This window comes from Bemisia tabaci, chromosome 3 (genome assembly GCF_918797505.1).
Source record: "Bemisia tabaci chromosome 3, PGI_BMITA_v3".
NCBI lineage: Eukaryota > Metazoa > Arthropoda > Insecta > Hemiptera > Aleyrodidae > Bemisia > Bemisia tabaci.
This window is the reverse complement of record NC_092795.1, coordinates 43,029,804-43,052,054: the sequence shown is the minus strand read 5'-3', so window position 1 is coordinate 43,052,054 and position 22,251 is coordinate 43,029,804. Positions and strand designations below refer to the sequence as shown.

At 40.1% G+C, this 22,251-nt stretch overlaps 1 protein-coding gene across 1 annotated transcript in view; it reads left to right on the top strand.

Moving 5' to 3' along the window:
* The first annotated feature begins 263 nt into the window (after positions 1–263).
* Positions 264–22,251, top strand: part of LOC109037551 (uncharacterized) — a 46,067-nt gene continuing 24,079 nt past the window's right edge. Inside the window, exon 1 of the mRNA XM_019052284.2 lies at positions 264–724. Coding sequence (XP_018907829.2) covers positions 722–724 — 3 coding nt within the window. The 5' untranslated portion in view covers positions 264–721. The remainder of the gene's footprint in view (positions 725–22,251) is intronic.

Genomic DNA, 22,251 nt, shown 5'->3' with positions numbered 1-22,251 from the left:
GGAGATAACACAAAGTATTTTTGAATTTCACCATGCAATCAGGAACTACAATTTCCGGCTCAGTGTAAAAACAACGTGTGTACCATTAGTTTCCCTATTGACCAATTGTTTTTACGGATGAGCCAGAAACTGTAGTTCCTAATTGCAAAATGCAGTCCATTTACGAGTGCTTGGAGATAGCACAAAGTATTTTTCAATTTCATTTTTTAATCAGGAACTACAATTTCTGGCTCAGTGTAAAAACAACGTGTGTACCATTAGTTTCCCTATTGACCAAGTGTTTTTACGGATGAGTCACAAATTGTAGTTCCTAATTGCAAAATTTAGTTCATTTACGAGTGCTTAGAATTAAGCTTTGGCAGGCTCTACGATGGAAATTTGACGTCAAGTTTGAGAGCCTCTAATATTGAGCAATGGACAGGAGCCAGATGACCGCGGTCCCTGAGCCGGAGTCCGGCCGACTCTGGACCTCGCGTCTCGCGGCAGATGAGTCAAAAACAACCTCCCACACCTCCCCACCAACCACCTCCTCCTGAGAAGACGACCAACAACTGGACCTATAAGAACTCCTACTCCGTCCCCAAGACTCCTAACTTTTAACTCATCCGTCCGCTATCAAATATCCAGCTTTTGTCCGGCAAAACCCTCGACTTTTTTTTTCTCAAAAGTGAGTGAGTGTTGTGGTTCTGCGTCGTAACGAGGATCTAACCGAAAACGAATCATGGTGAGTCCTTGGCCTTTTTCATTCCAAAATTTTGCGCTGTTCTTGGTGTCTATTTTCTCCTTTTTCTTCCTTTTTTCTTTCTCGTATTGATAGGTTGATGGAAATCGAAAACGAAAAACGAGCTGATCTATTCCTATCATCCCTGAATTGAAAAGAATTATACCGATATAAATAATTCAACGAGGATGGAGCAACGGGGGAGATTTGTTCTTTTCCAGTTCATTTGACTGGATGTGCGGAAACAAGAGATATTTGAACTTGCCCCGAATATTATCCAGAAGGGGGTGATGAGACGCTTGAATAAATGATTATGTCAAGCTAAAAAATACTCCATAAAAATAAGTCATACTTCTGTTTTCATCAATGAAAATATTGTTTCGAGGCCAAGAGAGGCTCAGTGCCTCAATTTCCGCTAATTATTTTAACAGCAGACCATTTTAGTTACCTACACAGATATCGCAATTTTAACGAGGGACAGAATGTTTCGCCTTCAATTCGTGACATAGGAAAAAGAGAGTTCATCAAAGTCGCAATAGTGGTATCAACATTTCAATGAACTGATCGTGAGGATAAGCCAGCACCTCCTACACATCAAAAAGTAGGCTCGAGTACACCATCTTCCGGAGAATTTGTCTGGATTCCATCCTTTATAGATCCAATAATTATGGGTCGAGTTCACTAATGCAGCGTAATTCCTGTAAGAATATTTTGCTAAAATATCCTCAAAATGTAAACATTGAGTCATAGGGACAACGTTTTAAAATTCAGAATATGCAGGGGGGAATTAAAACCGTTTGTCGATGTCATCAGTTTCAAATGAAAAATTTAAATTCAGTATATTCCGTACAATTCGTCGCCCTCCTAACATAGGGGCGTAACAACTTTTCGCGATGAACCCTGTAGTTCATATAACTCAATGCTTTTCCGGGCTCATCTCAAATTGTAGTTACACCCTTATGTCAGCAAAGCGACGAATGGAGAATGCGCGCCGAGCTCGTGTGTCATTGATCTAAAAAATCGCAGGCAACTTAGCTTTCAATAGAACTCAAATTGAAGAAAATGTCATGTTATTAATTTTTTGTTCACCGCGGTTTTAGTCTAAATATTGAGATCTATATTTTAAAAGTTTCTTTGATACTTTTATGACTGGAAATCCCCTTGCAGACGTGTAACAAGGAGTGTTTTACAATTTACTATAACTCAAGTACATTTTCCCGGCACGTGAAAAACTCTCGGGAGCATGAAGGCAGCAGTGTCATTCGCCCCCTAAAACCTCTCATCCATGAAAGCCGCCTAAATATAGCTCCCCCTCATTGGCGAGGCGTGAATGATTGACTATCGATGTCTACCCATTTGAAGCTATGGTAAAGAATCGATTAATAAGGTGTCCGTTGCGAACACCCATTTTATCGATCCTTTTTTATGGGTTTAAATGGCAGATCAATCGATATATCGCAAAACACGCCACGCCACTGCTCCTCCTCTTTTCTTTCTCTTCCTCTTTTCTCCTCCCTCGCTGTCCCCTAGGCCGGCCATGATAAAATGAGCACTGATTCGAGGGAATTCCTCATACGATGATCCCTTCAAATGCACATAATGCGCGTAAAACAAAAATCATTCCATCTACTATTCATACTATTATATTTCGAGTCTGTCAGCACGTACCCTATTTTATAGTTTACTTAAGTCAAATGGTACAGGAAAATGATTTGGTCTAGGCTGCCTTTTTATCGCATGGAGGAGGAAGAATGAAGACGATGTGATGAATAAAATCGAATGTTGCTTTTCAATGCTAAAATTGGTTCTCAGCAACTTTTGAAAATGAATGTGTTGCACAGAAGAAAGAAAGCCAAAAAAGTAGACCCTCTCTTGCTTAAATTGCGTGAAAATTACGCCCAACGCATCAGAAATGTCTGAAATTCACACGTAAATGCAACATTTTAAGTAGTCAATATTGTACACTTCCATATTTTCCGGTTCCGCGACGCACCTTTCTTACAATTAGTTACTGGCAACTGATTTTACTGGAGAGATCTCTCCATACCTCGAGGTATGGAAACCCTGACCTGAAGGAATAAGTAGAATATCCTACAGCAACCTATATTAAACTGTTAAACATTTGTCATGCGTAAGAGTTTGATCGTTTTCAAGCATCCGTTTTGGAATTCATATTTTATGTAGTAGAGCTGTAATGAAAATGCATTCTCAGCCTGAAGAGATGCCAAATTCAACCCTTAAATATTTCTCTTCAAAATCGTAGGGAGAGATGGAATTTCTGTGGAATGTATTTCTCACTCTTTGTCGTTCTGCTGCACTGCGTCGACTCACTTCCCGTAGCACCCAGCACCACTAAAAAATAACACGGTGAAAATACATAGAGGCTTTTTGACTCCCCATTTTTTCATTTTTGGTCAAGGTTCTTTCGAGAGATCTAAAGGGGAAAAGTTAATAATTTTTGTGGCTATGAGCATTTACCACCAAAGCAGCCCACTATCTTTAATTTTAAGCCTCAGGCGCTTTTTGATTTGAATCCGTCCCTAGAATTTTAGTATAGTGGAAACGCGTTCAAATGACGCACCAGCTCATCAACAAGATGACGGAGAAGGGTCCAACATATTTAGAATAGATCGATATGATACCTTTATTAAAAGCTTCTGATGTCAAAGCACAAAGGAAGATTATCGTTTTTCTTTACTTTTTAGCGATAAAGTAGTTTTCTCAAAATTTATAATTAAAATTTTGGTGAGCGAGTTCTTTCATGTCAATGCACGTGCTATTCATCTTCGGAGAACCTAAAAACGCGTTTACATAGAAAAAAGCTGACCACCCTCTCTAATACGACCGTTAATACACACAAGCTCCCCCCAATAATTTTCTTCATGACCCAGGAAGCGGCCCTCGGGGGGGGGGGGGGGGGGGTTGAGCTGCACAACAGTCAGGGTGTTATGTCCAAAGCACCCTGACTGACCTAAAATTGAATCAGTGAGAACGAAAACACACCAACTCGGTGACTCAAAAATGCCCAATTTTCTTTGAAGACCGTCAGTTTTCATAGAAGTCATTGAAGTTAGCGCATCTGTTCCAACTTGCACTTTTAAAGTGTCCTCAAATACTTGTTTTTGGCATCAATAATATTATCATTGAACTAACTTTTTAACCTACTGTGCGGTTTTGTGTATGTCTTGAATATTTTCATTTTTTCGAGTTGGTGTGTTTTCGTTCTCACTGATTCAATTGTGGGCCAAGCGTCATCGATACAAGTGGATTTGGACCAGATTTGAAATCGGTGACGGCACTTCAACTTTACGAAATGGCCCAAACGACAAGTGCCCCAATCCGACCGGAATCCATACTTTCGCGGCTGACAACATTCCACCATTTCGAGCCCGTCAATTTCTTTGCTGGGAATCAGACAAAGTGAGAGGATGGTAGGGTTGGGAATCCTAGGTGAGGGGAGTGGGGGGATCTTCTTCAAGTTGAGGCAGCGGGAACTGGATTACTGGATTACTCCCGGCACGATCTGCTCGTGGGTGCCGACAGCGTCAGACGGCGACATCGCACAGTGGATCGAGTCAATGAGAGAGGTCGGACATAATTTGGAATCTTTAAAAGCTTATAACTCCGTTGAATCAAAACTTTGAGGTTTTAAAAATGGTTCTATTGGTTTCCTCATGAAATTTTCTTCTAGAATCACCCTTCACAATTTAAAATGTGACGAATTAAACATCAAGATTTGGAGTTTTCATAAAAAATGTCATGGTCGACCTCTATGATTGGCTCGATCCACTGTGCGTCGTCGTCCTTGCCAGGAATTCCGTTATCGGGATCATCGGATCGTGCTTGCGGTGCAAGTTCACCTGGTTTGCATCACTCAATTTCTGCACCTGCGTTTGGACAACTTCGGAGGGTATGGATTTGATCGACGTGAACCGATCGATACCGATTCGATTGACAAATTATTAAAAAACTGGTGTCCATTCGACCGACAGGATTCAATCGCGATTCAGTGGGCTGGTTATTGAAATTGATAGGCAAAGCAATAGACAAAAGAGACAAAAAGGCTTTGGAGGGATCCTATTGGTGGAAGCGGGTGGTTGCAATGGACAAAGAACGTAGGTAATAGACTAGTAACGGCAACCCGCACGAGAGACCCGATAGTTAGTTCATCATATACCCCTTTAGTCTATAAGAACTACCCATTTCAACCAATAGGATTGCCCTATACTTCTTATGTCATCTTTGTCTATAGCTTTGTCTATAAATTTCAATAATCGGCCCGCAGGTGTTTGTCGATCGATTCACGAAGTTGCCGATCGACTCTCGGATTTTGTCGATCGGATCACGTCGATTAGTTCACGTATTGGTTTTTCGATCGATTCATGTCGATCGAATCCATTCCCTCCCTCCAGTGGACTGATTGTTAAAATTAATAGACAAAGCTATAGACAAAGCTATAGGCAAAGAAGACAAAAGGGATATGAAGGGATCCTATTGGTGGACGCGGGAGGTTGCAATGGACAAAGGAGGGTAAGTAATAGACTAACTAACGGCACCCCCACGAGAGACCCTTTAGTTAGTCCATCCTTTACCTCCTTGGTCTATAGGAACCACCAACTTCAACCAATAGGATTGCTCCATACTTCCTATGTCTTCTTTGTCTATCGCTTTGTCTATAAATTTCAACAATCAGCCCGCAGAAGGTTTATTTCTGATTTTTTCAATGATGAAAGTGCAGATGATTCCATGCTCGCGAAAAATAGATTGAAAATACTCTGCTTGAATATTATGAGATTTTAAGTTAATACATTTACCAAGACAGGCAGATGATTCCATGCTCAATTGAACTCTGAATAGTGACACCACTGATCAATTACAGACTAGTGATACTGATCATTACAGCACACAGGGAATTGTTTTCTAATGTTGATGCCTCCTCTATTATTTGGTGGAGAAGAGTGAATATGTATAAGTCAGTCGCTAGGTGATAAATTGTGACCTTTGACTTGATTTCTGCAATGCGACCGAAAGAATCACGTGAAACCGCTCTAAGCTCTTAAAATGACGAGGTTAAGTGCGAATGTTTTTGCGCATAATTTTAAATCTTACGGTAAAGTCACACCCGCTGTATCATTTTCCACCGTGATCACTCAATTTCGCCGTAGTAGGATGAAAAAAAAAACCAGTCTCCTTCGATCTCTCTCGTTACCTAGGCAGTAGTGGGGTTCCTAAACCGACTTGACTTGTTCTTAAAAGCTGCTGGAATCATCACTGCACTTTTCGTATTTGACATTCTAGGCTTACCTCGCTTGCGCATCGCCTAAGCTTTTAGCTAACTTGACTTGTTTGATCCCCATAAAAATAAATGGTCATCAGATGCCCTGCCCTAATCTTCGCAGTTATTTAAACGTCTACAAACGCATCGGTATCATCAATGACTTCATTCAAACAATTCTTACTCGATGAATCGTTGAAAAACTTATTCTCTACCTCATATTCATGAATATATCGTCCAATATTCAAACATTTTTACGTGAAGGTATTAGATTCACTGTCCGACAGTATATGAAATGTATGAGTGCTCGATTTTCAATATTTGGAGTGTAACATTCATCTATAACAATCGATATTTTCCAAATCTAAGTAATGCGTTCCTCATAAACATCGCCACAATTTTAAATGTAATTTTAAATATTGTGAAATTTTGGGGGAAAAGTTCGTTCAAGCACTAAACACCTTTAAAACTCCTCACCCTTGTAACTGTATTTACGAGTAGCATTCCGCGAATGTTCGGATCATTTATCAGAAGGGACCGCACGTAATAACAGTGTTTTCAAAATGTGCAATTTCTTTCTCGCATAAAAAATACTAAATACATGTGCAGTAATAGATTTTACACGACCATGCTCCTTTCAAATAACACTTTTTCGGTACAGAAAAAAAATATAATTGCGATTCTAAGCATTTTTTTCTTTTTAGATGAAGATGTTGATGTAAAACTTTTACATTGATATTGCGTTGGCTCGCCTCTGCAGAATGCAGAAGAAAAATATTGAATATACAGAATATCAAACTAATAGAAAACGACTGAATATTTGCTTTGGTATTTGAAACAGCGGCTGATATAACTACAGCTCATAGACGAACCTTTATTTTCTTGCCCTTCGAAAAACCGATATTGATTTATCCATCGAAATCTCACGAATACCAATAGTTTAAGTTGCCGCTTGACGCACGCTCCATCAATTATGACAGCGTCTCTTAATTAACATATTTGTGCCAGAGGCCCCATCGAGACCAAAACATGCAAATGTACCGAGCTACTGGGTTGATTTTTATTGGGCCAGAAACCGCATTAGGCCCGCCTTCACTTTGCATAAATTAAAAGATTTCGCATACTCGAGATCGATAGCGTCTCAGCATGTTCCCAAAATATAAGGTTATCTCCAAAATCATAAACCACCTCCAACCTCCAACGCAAGAAAAGAGACCTTTTGACTGAGGAAGAGATAGACCACGTCGATCAACCTTCTTGGATTCGCTCGTATTTTAATAGAATTAATGATGCGCGGCACGGCGCGCGGCGCGGCAGTGATGTTCGAACTTGACCGGTTGACCAGACGCACACGGCCGGCCCGACACCGCTGAGTTTATTAAACCAGTCAACAGGATTGATATTCTTTAATTGGATGGCCAGTTGGGGAAGATGTTGAAGGAATCTGTTAAACTATCAACGGATGTGTTACACCGGCTAATGAGCATGTCTGGCACGCAACAGACTGCGTCCCGATTATTCTGCAATGTTTTCTGCACTCGAGCCGAAGTCTCTCCCTTATTCGTGCTTTGTTTACAGCGGGTCAAAAAACCCTTTTTGCGTAACTTTTTTGAGGGCTTAGCGCAATGCTTCGGAGCGTGATTTGAAGAGCACTGAGTTTCGCAAATCGGCACTACTATTCCTGGCTAATCCATAAAATTACCCGCACCAAAAAAAATGGCGCGGGGTTGTTGGATGATATGGGCATTTCCAAACAATTGTGGCAGTGCCCCAATAAATTCGTTTACTAACTCAAATGTTGCGGTATTACCACAATTAATTAAAAATGTCCATGCCATCCAAGAAATTGGGGTAGTGCCAAAACGTTAGGGGATAATCCCTATCACTTTTCTTGCCGCGCCTTTTTGCATAGAGACTTTAATGACATTTTTCACGTTGTTTCTAAAATTAGCCAGGAATAGTAGTTCCTAATTGCAAAACGTGGCCCTAAGTAATAGAAATGAACTGATTTCACCTTAAAGAACTGGTCCACTCATGAAATCATCTATATGCACATGGGAAAAAATGTCACGTATTATACTGCTTTCAAAATAAGCCGGATATGCAGATCATCATAGGCAGACCCAAGGGGTGAAGGCGTAAGGGGTCTTCGCCCCCCCCCCCCGTTCGCCCGAAAAAAAGAGGAAGCCCCCCCCCGGAACCCCCTCTTCGCCCCCTCCGTTCGAATTAAGTGGCTCCGCCTTTGCAGATCATGAAGCGGAGTAATCAAACGTCAAAGGTCCGTTATATTTGTTTCTTCTTTTTTTTCCTGCAGTTTATTTTACTCCTATTCTTGTTTATTAAGTAACTTAGGAATCTACAGCCATCCAGTCATGAGTTTTGACATTGAGATTATTTTATTGTCAGTAGACATCAGGAGAATTTTGACACATCCATGCTCCGCGGCTTTCAAATTTTCAGGGATGAAGGTCGAGTGGAATCTGTTTCTGCAGATCCACTCGTCAGTTCTGTGAAAATTCGTCGCCACCTCCGGGATTCGAACCCGGGACCTATTCTGCCGTGCTAAGGAAGAACGCCGTATGAACTTTCGAGAGTTGTCAAATTTTCTTTGATAAAATATGTATTACTGAGAACATTCGTGTATATTTTTCCTTGAAATTTTCAGATATTTTAGATTAAATTGCGTATAAAATCGTCTGAACATTTTGAAAAATAATATTCCCAATTTCCCTAGTAAATTCGGTTTTTTATCGGAGGAAACTTGGCAACGTCTGAAGGCTCATACGGCGTTCTTCCTTAACACGGCAGTATTGGCCTACAGTCAGACGCTCTGATCGCTAGGCCAACCTGGCCGGCCCGATGAAAAGATGCGCAAAAAGTACCGTTCGCCAAATGCTCCTATTCCATGGGAATTTGCACTTTTTCTTTTTTAATTTGAGAAAGTAACCAGGTCCTCAGGTTGCCGGAGTCGGTGGAAGACCGAGAGGATGACGTTGAGAAAATGCCCAATTGCTCATCTCGGACCCGAGTTGCAAAACTAGTGCCATTCGTGATCTCATCGGCCGGCAAGGCGAATGATCGGCCCTCTTGTATAACGTAAACCTGCCACTCTTGAAATCGGGGACCGGCCGCCGCTTGCAGGGCCTGCCGTGGAATCCTCAGTCTTGACATCTTTCCTCTTTCTGCATTTGCATATCTCACCCCAGTGCCAAACTGACCTCATAGTCTTGCGTCTCTCCGTTACACCTGCGCAAATTCAGATTTGTATCCAGGAGGTTGTTTCGCATTTTATCGTGGACACAAAGTGGGTGTCATTGAAGAAAGAGGATATTCCCGTCCTCGTTATGGATTCTGAAACAATATTTATTTGGGATAGGTGGCACTGGTGACAAAAAATTTGTTTCCGAGGACTGCCGCTCAGTGGATCGAGTCAAATAGAGAGGTCGGACATGAAATTTTTGACTAAAACTGCAAATTTTGATATTTATTTCGTAATATTTTCAACTTAAATGGGTGTTTCGAGAAGAAAATTTCAGGAGAAAGCCGATGGAACCTCTTTTAGAACTTCAAAGTGGAGTTATAAGCGTTTCAAGTTCCCAAATTTTGTCCGACCTCTCCTATTGACTCGATCCATTGTGTGCCGGTTGGTTGTCGTTGCGTGAGAAAGGTCCCAGCAACAACCAAATAGGTATAATGAAATTTTGACAAATTTTGGTAAAATTTTGTTCTTGTGACAAATAATACCAGTTTTAAACTGGAATACAACTTTCTCATCGGTTGGGATCACGTAAATAATTGAAATATGGGTCAGAGTAACGACCAACCACATGAATATCGTTATCTCTTGCTGGTTGCTCGATAGGTATACCGTATACCAATCAATTAAGACACAATGAAATAATCTCGTGACAAAAACATACGATTTCGTAGCGTAACTCCGTTTCAAGTTCGGTCTCATTTTCCCCAATCGATGAGCACAAAAATCGGTCTACTTGTTCACTACGTACTTACATATGTAGGCCATTTGAAGTGAATGTATATTCACTAGGTTTTCATTCCTATGCTAACGTATTATCTCCTCATGAAAAAAAACACTTGGAAGTGGCCCGAACTGTATGTAACAAGATGGAGAAATGGTGCTGGGTCCACACCATTTCGCGGGGAAAACAAAGCCAAGAAGTTCCAAAAATTAAAAAAATGTAATTTTGGCTCTAATTTTAATTTTTGGAACTTCTTGGCTTTGTTTTCCCCGCGAAATAGTGTGGGCCCAGCACCATTTCTCCATCTTGTTATCTCTTTATGTCTTGTTGTATACTCTTTTCACATTCTGAGGATCTTCCTATCCTATGACTAACATATTTGTGCCTTTGGCATCCACCTAAGTCCAGAATTGAGAGTCTGATTTTCAATTAAGCCTTAAAATGAATGGGTTTTTTCTTCGCACAAATTCTTCAACAGATTTGAAGGTGCGTAAATTATTTCACGCGAATATCACGCCGCACTTATTTCGCGCCGGATCCATGCACTCAAAGTAACAGGTGGTCAACATAGCACCTATGAGAAGCGAATTTCGCGCCGGGATGTTTAACAGTGCATGCTTTATTACAAATTTATTATTAATCTTCCAAGACCGGAAATACAAAGAGTAAATTATTATTCTTTCTCTCTTTGCACCATCTCTGACCTGAAGGAAGTTTCATTTGAGTCCTGTGCCAAAAGAAGGGTAAACTTACATTCCATATGACAATCTTCATTCACAGAAATGGCAAATTTCATTATTGAGAAGCATTCTCGCGAAATTGTGTTTTTTGGACTGGATGAGACTTCAATCCGTTATAAAGGCCCGCTCATAAAATACGTAAAACTATATTGCAGATTTTTCGACCCTCCCCCACATCTCCTTTCTCGTGATACTCATTTAACCTAAGTTCCTGTCCTTAAGAATTTGAAAAAAAAATGGCGTAACATTCTCCTCGACCCCCTTCTCTCTAGAGCATTAAATTTTTTATGAACGGCCCCTAACTCAGATTTTAATTAACATTATCCCTGGGCACTTGTGCTTGGGTATTCGCATGACACACCGCCTCTTCGTAATGCTACGATCATCTCACTTTTAAGTTCTTCGACACTTAAGAAATTACTTAATACCATGTCAATCGGTTAATTTATCGCAGTTGATGATGAAATTTTGGGGTAAAAAAGAAGAAAAAAATGAATGTAATTTCATTTGATATTTCAATGCATTTTGAAGCACGGAGTTATATCACTGGAACGTATATTTTGGAATATATAAAACGTAATGCACGAGGAATTCTGATTAATGGCCGGAATGAAGCTATGAAGTGAAATCTGGCGTCGGTTTCGCGAATAAACATATCATAACAGAGACAGGCGTCGCGGCGCGTCGTGCCGGGCGTTCATAATCGCGCGCTTCCCCTCCCATCCCCACAAAGCGATAAATTATTCAATTTTTGTGCGAGTTGCATCTAAGGCGCAGGTGATCCCATAAAGACAGGTTTTTAAATGTCACCTGACTATTTTTCTTTGCTTACCGACTGCGAAACGTAATTTTTGCGGTAACGGCACCAAACTAAAGTATACGCGTGGATGCAATTGCCAAATGCCAATACTGGCCCATATCGAAGACTAGGCCAGTGCCAAGAGTGCCCTAATATAATATTGCTAAATATTGTAAAGCACGAAAATGAGAGAGCTCTGCACTTCTGCAGCATGTCTCATTGTACACCCTGCCTTAAATTCGGATTTTCTTCGTTCATCATTTAAATTTCGTGTTAGTTTTAAATTATGTAGAAAGATAAAAGGAAATACTTGTAGTAGTTACGTTATATTTAAATAAAATTTTGAAAAAAAAAAAAAAAAAAAAAAAAAAAAAAAAAAAAAGTTGTGTAAGAGGTGACAGGAAAGAGCCCGTCTCTATGCGGTTAAATGAAAACTGTTGGGTAAGTATTAATATACACTGTTAAGAATCCGTTAAAATGGTGACATTTACTTTAAGTCTGCTTGATTTCTTATACAGTAATACTACGTAGTGAAAATAACCAGAATTACAGTTTCATTCACCAGAACTCTGATGTTACTTTCCATAATATGGTTGATGCTACCATAGAATGTGGTGTTTATTAGCATACTCGGATCATTGAGTCAGAGTATGGTAACATCTACCATCTTTTTTTCCAGTGAGTGTCCGTATAGGTAAAATGTCAAATCTAGGTCATCTGAGGCAAACGTATAAATGTAGGTATTGATGGCAGCATTTGCAAATTTAAAGTGATGTCTCGACTAATAAACAGGTGATAAAAGCCGCAATGGCTGAGCTTATGGGTGAAATTAACCCTTGGGCACCCCGGACTTGCGAAAATAATATCCGAGATTTTTACGAGCAAATCGCCCGATGATTGGATGCAAGATGCGTGCGCCTTGTACAGTCGGCAAATCCGCTCACGCGCGCGAGTTTTTTTCGGTCGCGAATAAATTACGATAAACCGTCCTGAAATCTGGATGTTCCGGTCATAGGTCTTCGGCCGCGGAGGAGGAAGCCAAGAAGCCACTCGCGCCGCGGGGGGCATTGAAAATTGTCTCAACGCGCATAAATGCTTTATGTCGGGCCGAGTTGGCTCTTGGAGCCGCGAGCGTAGTTGCCAAGTTCCTATAAAAAAGTCCTTAAAATACTCGTCAATCTAAAAGACAACTATTTGTACCGCGTTTAGCAGAAAGTAGAGTACTTTTATAGGAAAAGTATTTACAACTCGATTTATCTTAGGGTCCAAAAGAACGAAAACGTGAAGAACGAAAATCACTGGAGCACTGGGAAAAAAAGCACATTGGATCTATAACCCAGACTCTTAAAAACATCGACAAGAAAAAGTACTCTTGATTCAATCAGATTTTTGCTTAATTCAAACGGAAATCCGCTTAAATTAAGAGGCTTGGTTCTTGATTCAAGCAAAAATCCGATTGAATCAAGAGTATTTTTTCTTGTCAATGTTTTGTTCGTCTGGATTTTTTCAAAAAATCCAATGTCGGTTTTTTTTTCCAGTGAAAAGTGCCGCTGCCAACCTATGCATTTGAAAGATTAATCCATAGGGCTGACAGCGCATTGGAAGAAAAATGTTTTTAGGAGTTCAGACTTTGAAACTAAGACAATGAATGCGAAATCAAAATTTTATACGTTCTTTGATAATTTTTGATCAGTGTACCTACTTTCGGAGTTTGCATTAGTGCCCCTGGTTAATTCGAGTTCATAGGTTGCCTGCCTTTTTGGGCCCTAAGAGCTACATGACCTGATCAAACCTAACCTCTAAATTTTCGAGTTGTCCATACTTTGCCTCTGTCCATACTCACCTTATAAAGGTACTCTAGCAGAAAGGAACCAAGCCACGTCAGCTATAGCCAAATCTAATTGGGTAATTTAATTTTTACAAGAGAACATTTGTCCAGATTTTTTTGAAAATGTTAAAGAATTTGCTTCGTACTGTGCAGACAATTCACTGAAAGCACGAAAATCCGCACAACCGTTTTCATATATAAATAATTAAATTGCCCGATTAATGTGGCGAGAACTGATGTGGCTTTGGATCCTTTCTGCTTAACGCAGCCCATTTGAAAAGCGTCAAAATTTTTGTGTCAGCCCCTGATGGCTACTGTTTAAGGTAGAATTTACAGGCTATACATTTAAGTAAAATTTAAGTAAAAAAGTGTTTAAAAGCTTTTACAAATCAACTGTAGTTTTCCGTCACTATAAATATATTAGAAAAAATGTCCATAAATTCTTAGGGGGTTAGTCTTTTTTTCTCAAAAACTTCCGTATGTATATTTCACGAAAGGTTAAATTATTTTATTTAAAAGAATATTCAAAAGAGATTTCCTAAAACGATCCTGAAACGACCATTTTAACGGTCTTCTTAGACGTTTTAGTGAATTGCCTTTTAAAGATTGTTACGAGCCTTGGTGCATTCGCACGATTTGTCACACTAAATGGATTACATTTTGCAATATGGAACCTTTATCTCTGGCTCTTCCATAAAAACGCATATCTTCATCGGGAAACCAATGGCACATATGTTGTTTCTGAAATGAGCTAGAAATAGTGGTACCCTATTGCAAAATGTAATCCAAATGATATTTTTAGGTTAACGGCCTACGTGAGAACTCGTAAATGACTCAAATAAACAATCTTAAACAAATATATTCAGAGGAGGTCATTTTTTTATTCAATTTGACAAGTGGCGCCATAGTGTCAAACTAAGGCGCAAATAAATTTCGGAGCAAGCACCCGGTCTTACTCCTTTAATAACCGTCTTATTTATTGACAAAGTTCGAACTTCTCCAAACCGAGTTAAACCAGGGGTCTCCAAAAAGCATAATACCTTTTGGCCCCCCGCCATGCCCAGGCAAAGACGTAAGTTCATCCAGCGAGTGGGCCAAAAACATGTCAAGGTGTACGAAAAGTTTATTGTCAGCGAAGGTTGCGTTAAGATATTAATGAACAACTATTATTTTACAGTGGTTTTCTTGGTTAGTGGGTCAAAGGATAGCATCTTTATGGTAATCGCGTTTATTTCCGGGAACTTAAAAAAATCTCCATAACCTTTATATAAACTGAGAAGAGAATGCCTTTTTGCCCCTAATGCGAGTACATGATCATTTAGGTAGTAAAAAGGTAAATTATTCATTCATCACACTCGGTAAAATCATATGCGCTTGACATTAAATATTTTGATACTCCTATCATACAGTTCATTGACTTTGTATTATTTTTTATGGGTAATGTTGGAAGAGAAGCTACGTGCTCAAGGAAATTGAGAACCACCTACAAGCCGCGTGGTGTAAGCGCGTTTTCCTTACAGTCAATTTTACGACCGACTCGATAGCAATCCACCTTTGCACCCAACTGATTACTTATACTCATCAATCGATATCAACATCGTCTTTGGGAGAGCTACACCAAATTGAATTCTTGACATTAACGATTTGTTTATGCAAATAATTTATGCTCCCAAATCACGATATTGATGTTCGGTTCAGACCGGACCCGAACTGGACGTGACGTGTTGGTGATCTCGGGTTAGTGAGAGGATATAGACACTTTTGGCCTTAATCTTCAGCCGAAACGTGGTCTCATATATTACGATCTGATAATACGTCAAAGTAATAAAGAGATGGATCATCTCCTTACATTGACGGTCACTTGTCTTGCTGTTCGAGATTCGGAAAAGTAAAAATGTCAAGGACGCTTGAATTTTGATCATAATTTATTCACTTTTGGTCAAATAATCAGTTTCATTAAAACAGATGAGAACTCATCAATAATTTTTATCAATTGAATTTGAATAGGCGGAAAATGGGTAAAAAGAAACGATACTTAGTGAGGAGTTCTCTAGAGGTATAGAGGCATGCTCAAAGGCAGAATGAAAACAAACGAATTAGCGTAAAAAAGTAATCATGCAATATGTGGGTGATGATCCAATTTTCTCCCAGCTTTCCAACATGCGGGGTCTCATTTGGACGTATTTCTGCCGAACTGAACTATTTGCATTAAGACATGAGCCCTGAGACCCATAAGAATATACGTATAACAGGACTCACGTCATAATGAACATAGTTTCGTTTGGCAGAAATTCATCCATTTTTTGTGTTTATAACAAATCAGCGACTTCCCCTCTTTTTCGAGGTTTTTTTCTCTCAGAAAATTTCGTTTCCCTCCGTCCAAAAGTTTTTCACGCCTCCTCGCAAAGGCAGAACGCTTTTGAGTCATGAAACGCATGACTTATTAATGCTAGCAATCTATTCTTACATTTGTAAAAGGTAGAAAGAGCACTTGGCTCACAAGAAATTTCCCGGATTCTTTTAAACAATACCAAGCGGTGAAAACTAAGTAATTCGTGACAAAAATCTCAAGTATTCAAGCCTTCGCACTTTAGATAACATCAACAAATTATGAGGACATTAATAACCGTGCCAGTGAGTTATCTGTAAATATAATTTTTAACTAATTATTTTATGGGAATGTATCGAGTCAAGTTCAATTTTTCTTCCTAAAATACAAACACTCGTGTGTTGTGTCAACTGAGGTCTTTCATAAGCTCATTATTTTCAAGATATAGCAAACACAACTAGTCAAATTTTGCCAATTCATCATTTTAACGTGAGCTTTCAAGGCATAAATCAATCCACTAAGTTTCTGAACGTAGGGGTTATTGATCCTCATAGGTCCACGGTGAGACTTACGAGAGTAAGAGGAGTTTAACAAGATGTTTTGACTAGCTTGCGCATACTTGAATTTGCTGTGAGTGGATGCCACATTCCGAGCCGGATCAGCTGCGGGGTGATTAAAAATTTACACCTGGACAGCGCTAAGATGAATTTCAACGGCTTTCATTGCGAGATGAACGTACTACCGGATGCCAAGTATGTTTGAAAATGCGGTTTTGCATCGGAACCGATATCCTCGTAGATTTGATTCCCGTGTCACATTATTTTGCTTGTTTTATTTGAGGAACAACTGGCCTATGTCTGCGAAAAAATGTCATCTGCAGTGAAAATCTTATTATGTACGTTAAATACTTTCACAAATGAGTCCAGGTGGCTTACACTACCCCTTGGGTTTTGATATCCTCGTAGATTTAATTCCCGTGTCACATTATTTCGCTTGTTTTATTTGAGGAACAACTGGCCCATGTCTGCGAAAAAAAGTTCATCTGCAGTGAAAATCTTATTATGTACGTTAAATACTTTCACAAATGAGCCCAGCTGGCTTACACTACCCCTTGGGTTTTGACGTCGCTTTCATCTTTCTTTTTAAATGCGAAATACTATGTATCTCCAACTAAAGACTTACGGGTGTCGCATCAAACGGTTTGGCTTAAAATGTTTCCAAAATGGATCCTATTTAAAAAACGCATCTCTAAACCTTTCACGGTCGTTAATCAATGAAAAAAATGACGACTCTACCGGATTTGGAGCCCAATACTTTCTTTTTTTTTTTTTTAAATAAAATCACACATACGCACACAAAAAATTTGTCATCGTGCAATTAATGAATCTCATCTGTTCATCTGCCAAAGGGGCAAAATTAGGTTACATTTCGAACCTCTGTTGACGTACGAAGATTTTTATCTGCGTTAGATTGCTCCACGGAAAACCTTTCTCATGATAGCCAACAAGGAATGACATGGAAATATCTATCCTCACTCGAGTCTTGATCCCTGAAAGTAACCGTTCAAGACCTCTGGATTCCCTCCGACATCTCGAATTCTGGATATCACTAACGACTGTGTAGTTCGTTAAGTTTTTCGTGATCTCATTCCTATCCTTTTCTACGTTCTCTCTCTAATTTTTTCTCTTCCTATAATGTCCTTCGTCCCTTGGTCCATTCCAGCCAAGGGCCCTAAAACAGAGACATGGAGACCCTCCTTTGGTGTCTTGGCAGTGGTGGACGCTTTTACTTTCAGGACTTCAACATTCAACTGTTGACCCACCCACTAGGTGGATGGTTAACAGCGTGTTGAGAATATTCGTTTTGCAAATAAACCGAAGTTTGGGAAACTTGTTTGTCTCATGACGTCACCCGAAGCTCATCATCCACCTAGTGGATAGTGCTGACCTACCCGGTAGGTCAGCACTCGGAAGAAGGGTGATGACTGTTGCCCCCTTATAATTGTCCATAAGGAAATGTTGAATCTCCGAAAGTAAAAGCTTCCACCTGTCGCCAAGAGGCCAGAGGAGGGTCTCTCATCTCTGTTCTAAAAGCTCCATGACCTAACCTCTAAATTATTATTCTTCTTCTTCTGTCGGTTTATTGACTTCTATATTGACCTCTAAATTACCGACATGGGCGTATTTTCATGATATAGGCGCTCTATGGGCTGATTATTGAAATTGATAGACAAAGCTATAGACAAATGGACATAGGGAGTTTGAAGCGATCCTATTGGTTGAAATGGGTGGTCCCTATAGACTAAGGGAGAGAATTATGGACTAACTAAAGGGTCCCTCGTGGGATACAGTTAGATAGTTTATTACCTATCTCCTTTGTCCATTGAAACCACCCACTTCCACCAATTGGATCCCTCCATATCATTATTGTCTTCTTTATCGATAGTTTTGCCTACCAATTTCAAAAATCAGCCCACAGATCCAATGGAGACTCACGCATAGGAAAATGAATGAATTTGACAACGAGCCGCGCGTGGGCAGGAGACGGCGCATGCGCATCTGCCACGCGGGAAAGCGGAGCATGACAGCGTGAGATCTGCGAGCCCAGGCTTGCCACTTGAGATAGGTCTTGGCCTGACCCTGACTGAGTAATCACTAATCAGGCATCCGAGATGACGCGACTCGACCTGACGCCATGCGGCCAATGATACAGCATCTTCAAACCGGCGCGGCGCGGCGCTGCGTCCCCGCCAACACCGACGCTGCCGACCCTCTGTCGAAACTTATCCTATGGATTTAGCGAATATCTCACCGGAAGTATCTCACGATCAGTGGCAGGCAGTAGAACTTTAGATCTTTCGCATATTCCTACGGAAATATTTGTGGTAAAGTCTGGCAAAATTTCCCTTGAGGTGGGAGATGAAGGGAAAATAGGGTGTGACTTACTTTCGTACGGAGAAAAAAACTTAGTGTATGGCACCCGAAGTTGAGGTCATATGGATCTCTAAAGTTTTCGGATCACGCATCCGAAAACTTGAGGTCCAACTGCCGAAGTTCGGGTCAGACATCTGAAGCTCTCGGTATGTACCTGAGTACCTCAGATGTGTGACCTGAACCCTTCGGTATTTACCGAAGTACTTCAGAAGTCTGACCCGAACTTCGGCAGTTGGACCTCAAGCTTTCGGATGCGTGATCCAAAAACTTCAGAGATCCATGAGACCTCAACTTCGGGTCCCATGCACGAAGTTTTTTTCTCCGTGCGCCACGCTGGAAAATCGATTTGCACAAGGTGGCAATCGATCTTATCCATACAAAAAATCGGTTACTTAGGTTTGAGCTAATTTGAGGAGTTTTTCGATCGTCTTCAAAGCGATCGAAATCCCGGGAAAAATTAAATTGGTTTGAAAAGAGACAGAACAAGCCGATCAGCGGAAATAGGTTTTTTGGCTTTAAAAAATGCACTCAAATGTAAAAAATCTGACAATCTCTTGAGAATGTATCTGAGTGCCAATTTTGAACCAAAAAAACACGCTTTGGACTCACAGGTACAGAGGATCATAACGTAGCTGGTTTTGAGATGACGCGCACAAAACCGATCGCACATTGACACTTCCTCATTAAATTCAAAGCAGGTCTATTGAAGTTGATGTGATAAATATGTCTCCCATTTTCAAGAAGCATCAGCAGGTGCCTGGACATTGTAATATATGGTTAATTTCAGCCCGTAGTTAGTATGACTTTCCTTCTCTGTCTATTCCCCTCCCTCATCTTTGACACATCTTACTTTTATAATGTAAAATCATTGAAAATAACGCGTTAGTATCATCTAAATCAATCACAATAATCTGACTCTACCAAAAAGTCCACGAATTCGAGTTCCATTTACCTCATCATCCCATTTTAGTTCCCACTTTTTTCGGGAGTGGTGCAATTCTAGTCAACTTCCTATTTCCCTCATTGGATTCAGACTGATAGTATTAGTGACTGCCTGAAACGTTACGTCTAAAATACTGAATTGTGCTCCGTAACGATCATAAATCGATTCATTTTAACGAAGAAACGCAAAAGCAGGAAAATGAGCGCATCGCGGAAACGGAGTACAAGACATAATCATATCATACTCTATAATATAGGTAAAATCATAAGAGTAAAGCGTAAAGCATACCTAACGCCCAGGGCGCGAACCGCTTTCATTCAATTGGCTCCCGTTAGCCTATCACGGGAGCCAATTCAGGTACGTCCAATTTGACGTTGCAAAACTGAGTGTTATCCAGAGAGAGAAAATCAAATAAAATTTCATTAATTTAACAGAAAGGAATCAGCCACATCAGCTTTGCCAAATTTAACCGGGCAATTTAATTGTTTACGAGAGAACGTTTGTGCGGATTTTTTTGAAAATTTTAAGGAATTTGCTTTGAACTGTGGAGAAAATTTACTGAAAATTGCAAATCAGAAATTTTGGCCCATGGTGACAAAATTAGGGGGCGGCAAATTTTGCAATTTTTTTAAATGCAGGTACAAAAAAATTGGATTCAGAAAACAATTACAAACAAGAAAAGGTGAAAAAATCTCTCATTTCCTGAGAATTCATTACTTTCTAATTTTGTCGTATTTCGGTGATACAAAAGACTGCGCACCTTTAATTAGTTGAGTTAAGAAAGAAACCAAACACGTAATTTGGCCTGGAGCGGCGCGGCGCAGAGAGAAATGATGACGAGGAGAAATGGTGAAAAGGAGAAGCCCTCGGCGCGGCGGTCGGCATGTAACACATATTAGCGCCTACGAGACTGCATGAATACTTCACGCATTGCGTCAAACACAGTACGGTCAACAGCGGTCGGCGCGGCGTGAAACGCACAGCGCCTACAAGACTACATGAATACTTCACGCATTGCGGCAAACACAGTGTGGTCAGCGCGGCACGGCGGCGAAAGTTCAAATTATTAAACCGCATTTGTGTTTATTCTTTCTTAATTTTTTAGTTCATTTCTTACAAATGAAAGGCCTTGTCCACACAGAGATAGGCTTACGGAACTGAACTTTCGCGCGAAGTTCCGTGAACTTTTGCTAGTAGTATTGACAGGGCTTACGCAAAAAAATGTATCCAACACGAGTGAACGCGTCTTGTCTGAACGCGTCACCCCTCTCCCTCCGGCACGTTCACTTGATGGTTTTTATTGATGTTTCAAAATGAATGAGAAGAGGGCGGCAAAATACAGGCGGCCCATGGGCGGCAAGTAGGTAAATCCGGCCATAAAGTAAAAATCAAAATTTTTTGGTATATCGTAACTCTTTTAAAAGAAAGGTTAAAATCAGGATCGAACGACGTGTGAACCACTGGCGAAAAGTAGCCGAAATTGAATCCGCAAATGAAATCCTTGTCCGAGTGACAAGTGATCCATCATGTCCAGTTCATGAATGAGAGATGATTAACATAACTATTTAATCATACTCAAGATGCACGCATCAAAACACGATTCTTTACCACGGTTAAACACGATTGCCCGTAACGCTGAGGAGTCCCTCAATGTTGTCGAATCTATCTTTTCCTCGTTAGAGTTGTCTCGGCTATTAATGCGATGATGAAGTTAAATTGTGAAATACCATGCGAGATAAAGAACCTGAACCAAATCTGCTGGATTATTCTTACAATTTGTACTAAGGAAATTCATTTAACTTTTTTAGAAGAATGGTTATTTTCTTGTTTGATTAGCAAATATTCTCGTGAAATATCCATCAAAAAGTCAGTCTTTCGTGACGGAGCAGCGTTGGACTTCTTATAGGCGGGCCCCCATGGAATATTTTGACGTAGGTACCACACCTGACCCATCTGTTTCGTATAACCACGTGGTTTTTGATTCATCCGATTGGCCAAAAAACTGCATGCTTTTTGGCCGGATCGAAGGTCATAATTTGTTATCAGAACAATTTGAGTAGCCTGATTGGTCCACGCAGAAACATTATATTTTGGATTATTAGGAATTTCCTTATAAGGGTATTGGAGCTTGTGTCGAAAAATGTTTCATCCTGTGTGATGCCACTGTAAACCCACTCATTAGTCATGTGTGCGCAAATAATGCAAATTTGAGGTGTCCCGCAGTGCCTGCCTTAACGACGCACAATGGATCGAGTCAATGGGAGAGGTCGAACAAAATTCGGAAACTTTAAAAGCGTATAACTCCGTTCAGACAAAACTTTGCAGTTCTCAGAGTGGTTCCATTGGTTTCTCTGTGAAATTCTCCTACAGACACTCCCCTTGAAATTTAAAATGTGACGAAATAAACATCAAAATTTTCAGTCTTAGTCAAAAATGTTATGTCCAAACTCTCTGCATGATTGACTCGATCCACTGTGCGACGGCTTTCGCGTGCCGCGTTGAACCGGCATCCATAGAGCAAACAGAATAGGATTGATAGTGATAAATAAGCTACTTATTGAAAATATATTGTCGATTTATTGTAATGAAGCTGCTATTTATTCGATATGTTCTTCAACCCGTGTGATACAAGATTGCTACCAATGGTAATTTTTCACTACCGGGTAAAATTTATTTTATGGTCCAATTGTTTAAATATCGGAC